The sequence below is a fragment of the Anneissia japonica genome, unplaced genomic scaffold, assembly GCF_011630105.1.
Source record: "Anneissia japonica isolate Jap-2015-1 unplaced genomic scaffold, ASM1163010v1 scaffold93_len1081246_cov171, whole genome shotgun sequence".
NCBI lineage: Eukaryota > Metazoa > Echinodermata > Crinoidea > Comatulida > Comatulidae > Anneissia > Anneissia japonica.
Genome location: NW_022726429.1, coordinates 850,349 through 854,610, shown reverse-complemented (window position 1 = coordinate 854,610; position 4,262 = coordinate 850,349). Strand labels below are relative to the sequence as shown.

The following is a 4,262-nucleotide window of genomic DNA, read 5'->3' as shown; positions in this document are numbered from 1 at the left end:
AGATGTGTATAAGAGACAAGTATCTTTGTTGTTACTTGATGATAAGAAGAAAGATGATGACAAGATAAAGTAGGATGATATACGCTCATTATTTATACGTGCACGCACTGCCGTTTAAGGAGAAAACCCTACGCGTGATATGCGTAGTGCGTGAAAAATGATACATTCGCCAGTTTGTAGTAAACAAATCGATTGATATAGCGACATTCGCCACTTTGCTAATTAATTTTCTTCCTTAATTACTTATCAAATTGACTCAATTTTTTTGTCAGAGATTCTACACAGTAAAACAACTTAAATTCACAAATAAAAAAAAAATTGATTTTTCCACATTCGCCACTACGTTATATAGGGGACGATATCTGTAGTAAAGTTGTATCGTTAATTTTAACATCAATATCGTAAAAATATTGAAAGTCATTCAAACTTTATCCCAAATATGCAGTTTCCAGTGCTGTACAGTATCTAATTATTTTGTAACATTAGTTTGTACAGTTTATATTATTGTTATATTATTTAAATTTATTGTTTTAAAAGAAAACCATTAAGACATTCCAAAAACTACCTGCCACCAAAGAATTAATACCGTTACTGTACTTATATTCCATGCTTAAATATTACGTTCTGTATAGTAAATGTTTTAAATCATAATTATATTTTTCAAATGTACTTATGTAAAGATTGCGATAAAGCAACTGGTATTGACATGCACATTTTTGAGGCACAAATCAATGCAAGTTTTGATGAGCATAAATTGTTTCATGATTAGTTAAATAGAAACTGTTATTATTCTACTTCGATCAGCAGGTCCACTTCATAGTACGTCTCAAGCAACTGCAACATAGTTCAATGATCATACATACACTCAAGCTAACAATTCCAAAACAAGTAATGGACAGCAAATTCCATTCAAGCTTTCTATTTTCCAAAGTGCCAATGCTATTGACTTTATATAAAATATCAAATTCACTAGCATATTCTTCACAAAGATTAACAAGCTTTTGAAGGGCATCCAGTGAAGGGGCAAGTAGCACTATGTCATCGGCATAAATTATTAAGTTTAATTTTGTTAACCTCACATCCACAATTACAATTACTTAGATTGGTATTCAAACTATCCACATAAATTATTAAGTTTAATTTTGTTAACCTCACATCCAAAATTACAATTATTTAGATTGGTATTCAAACTATTAATATATACATTGTATAACAGAGGAGACAAAACTCCACCTTGTCTCACACCATTTGTTACTTTAAAACATCTTGACTGGGAATTGCCCCATCTAACAAAGAATCTTTGTTTCTCATACCAAGATTTTAGAACTCTAACAGCAATAAGGTTAGTGCCCTGTTCAACTAATTGCTTATACAAGGACCAGTGATTTACTCTATCGAAAGCAAACTGATGGTCTCCATACATAAGTGTATCCCCACAGTATTTGATCAACAAGTTTTCAAAAACTTAGTCATGTAATTTGGCGTAATTCGCCATGTTGGCAGACAATGCGAATATGGCTCGATCGAATAATGCGACCAATGTGTGCATGCTATATATACGGATAAGCTATATACGTTGAAAATGTTCTCATCAATGCTAGAACAGTTATATTTGATTAATATTGTTTAAAACAAAATCTTTATGAATATCATTTTTAACACAGTTTAAATAACTTCTTGTAGTGGTCAGCCCATTCATACAGAACATTACCAAATAAATTTGTGAAATTACAATGTTTAAGCTATAAGCTTTCAGTTGAAAGGCACGACCGATTCATTAATGTTTATTAAAGTACAACAAATTACAACTTCTTTATCAATTATTGGGATGTCACCTTGATGGCTATAATCAGGTGATCAACCGGGATTACTCCATTAAGGATAGTATATTTCTGCCTTAGATTGCCAATTACCCTCTTTACGTGGATTCAAACATTTGCAATCTTGCGTGTAGACTCAACCTCGTTAGCAGACAACTGACATTTGCCTTTTGTAAATGCAGGTATCTGTAGCTGAGCACAGACAGAACCAATGCTATCAGCAATGTCAAAACCCCTGACGGCTAACACTACATCCCCAGGAAGTAAGCAATCAAGGAAATCACTGTGTTCTGTTAAATACTTATCTGAAACTCTTCCACCCCAGCCCTCTGAAATGTAAGAAATCACACCTTGAGGTGTGATTCCAATTAAGTATTTTACAGTATTACTATGTTTATAGGAGGACCAAGTCTGAGCCCTTGCCTTTAAGCCTGATAGCCTCTCTATAAAAATCTCAAAACAGTCAATTATCACAGCTACTTTTGTCTGGTAGTGCTTTCTAAATGCCATTGGCATTGTTTTTCTTAAGTCTTCTCTTTCCGGCCAATGTATCATATGCCTTAGGTAAACATACATTGCATCCACTGTACATGAATATACTTTTGACACTGTTGAAGGTGACACCCTGAAAATGTGGCTCAGAAGGGAAACCGGCATGTTTAATCTTAGTCTCATTAAGCTTAATATCATCTGTTGGAATTTTCCCAATGCACTTCGTTTTAATTCTGACAATGAAGGGGAAATAAATAAACTGTGACATTAAAACTAAATAATTTGGAAGCCCAGTGAAATAATTCACTTTATCTGGTGATTCTTTAAATTAATCAGGTGAGAATTTGAAGTTATCAACAGTGGCCTGTAAACTAATGTTTTCACTTGTCAGTCGTCGCACTTCTTCAAGTTTCTTTACATCTGCTCCCATTAATAATAATAATAATAATAATAGTGTAGTTTTATATAGCGCATATATCCATCTAATGTAAGATGCTCAGGGCGCTTGAAATGTGGACTAGGAACTCGACCAATGACTTTCTTTACCCCTAAGGGTCCCTTCGTGTCTGTGCTACCCGGTAACCCGGTACTAGCAACTCTCATCGTCCACCACAGGGTCTGTCTGTTCCAGTACACCGGGGTAACCCCCTACTCGTCTCGAAGGATGTACTGGGTTCTTTATGGTGCACACGAGCCATTGTATACATTGTAATTCAGTTTGAGATGAGACACTATTCTCCTGTTCCTCAATTATGGTTGGTTGTTCTTTATTTTCCTCTAAGTTACTGATCAATTTATTTTGAAAGTCAATCAAGGTTGCAGCTGCTTCTTGTTTCTTCTTCTTGGCTACCCTTTGCACATTTCTATCGAATCTCTCACAGCGGCTTGCAGCAGTTGGCAACTTGTGCTGAAGATGACCCATCTTGACTGTTGATATCCAATCAGGATTAGTATGATCATATAACTTAGATGGAGAACCTGTATTTGAAAGAATAACAGTGTTATTAACAAGATTCATTTACCATATACAGTACTGCATATAAATAACATGGCAGTTGATAAATTGAAATTTTGATTAAGAAACATGCAGATCCTTAAGAATATTCAATAAGTACAGTGGTAGGATATTATTTACCGTACTTTGCCCAAGTAAGTAATATCCTAAAATTAAAAAAAAAACAGAAGTTAAGGTATAAAAAGTGCCAGTCCAGTTAGAAGAAGGCCAAGTCCTAGGTTTTCTTTTAACTGGGCTGGCACTTTTTATACCTAATAATTTCTGTTTTTTATCATAAGCCTATCTAGGCCTAGGCCTAGGTTTGGTAATAGCACACCGGTAGAACGAAATCAGTTAGCGAGTGGCCTACGTAGGCCGTACCCCTAGGCCTTTACAGTCAAACCGTACCCATGCCAACCCGTACCCACAAACCGTACCCAAATTTTGGTCAACCCATACCCAGAATTTTAGTCCGTACCCATCTTTGATCAAACCGTACCCATCGTTGGTCAAACCGTACCAAAGTTTGATAAATATTATTTACAATATAGAACATTACGCAAATTATATTGTCTATTTAGATATTAATCATATCATGTATTATGAACGCCTAACTTACCGATCGGATTAGAAGATGTATTCTAATATATCTGATAGGATGCATTCAATCAAAAAATTTATGATCGCCGAAGACGCAAATTGGGGGCGCTACATATTATGGCTCCATTCGTGGTGTCGTTATTTGTTTTCACAATGTTTTACAAGGGTTTAGTAATTAAATAAATATCAATTATTCAATTGTAATGGTGAATAATATTATGTCTGAGGCAACAGTGGATAATTTTAGATTATTATTGTTAGGCCTACGTATAGTTAAGAAGTTATAATTTTAGATTATTATTGTTAGGCCTACGTATAGTTAAGAAGTTATAATTTTAGATTATTATTGTTAGGCC

At 34.5% G+C, this 4,262-nt stretch overlaps 1 protein-coding gene across 1 annotated transcript; it reads right to left on the bottom strand.

The window, feature by feature from the left end:
• Nucleotides 1-1,928: 1,928 nt before the first annotated feature.
• LOC117113201 lies at nt 1,929-3,788 on the bottom strand. Its single transcript, XM_033256489.1, has 3 exons — nt 3,785-3,788; nt 3,099-3,290; nt 1,929-2,545 (listed from the first exon to the last, which is right to left on the bottom strand). Exons 1-3 carry the CDS (start codon nt 3,786-3,788, stop codon nt 1,929-1,931), a joined length of 813 nt encoding a protein of 270 aa, XP_033112380.1.
• Nucleotides 3,789-4,262: the final 474 nt, after the last annotated feature.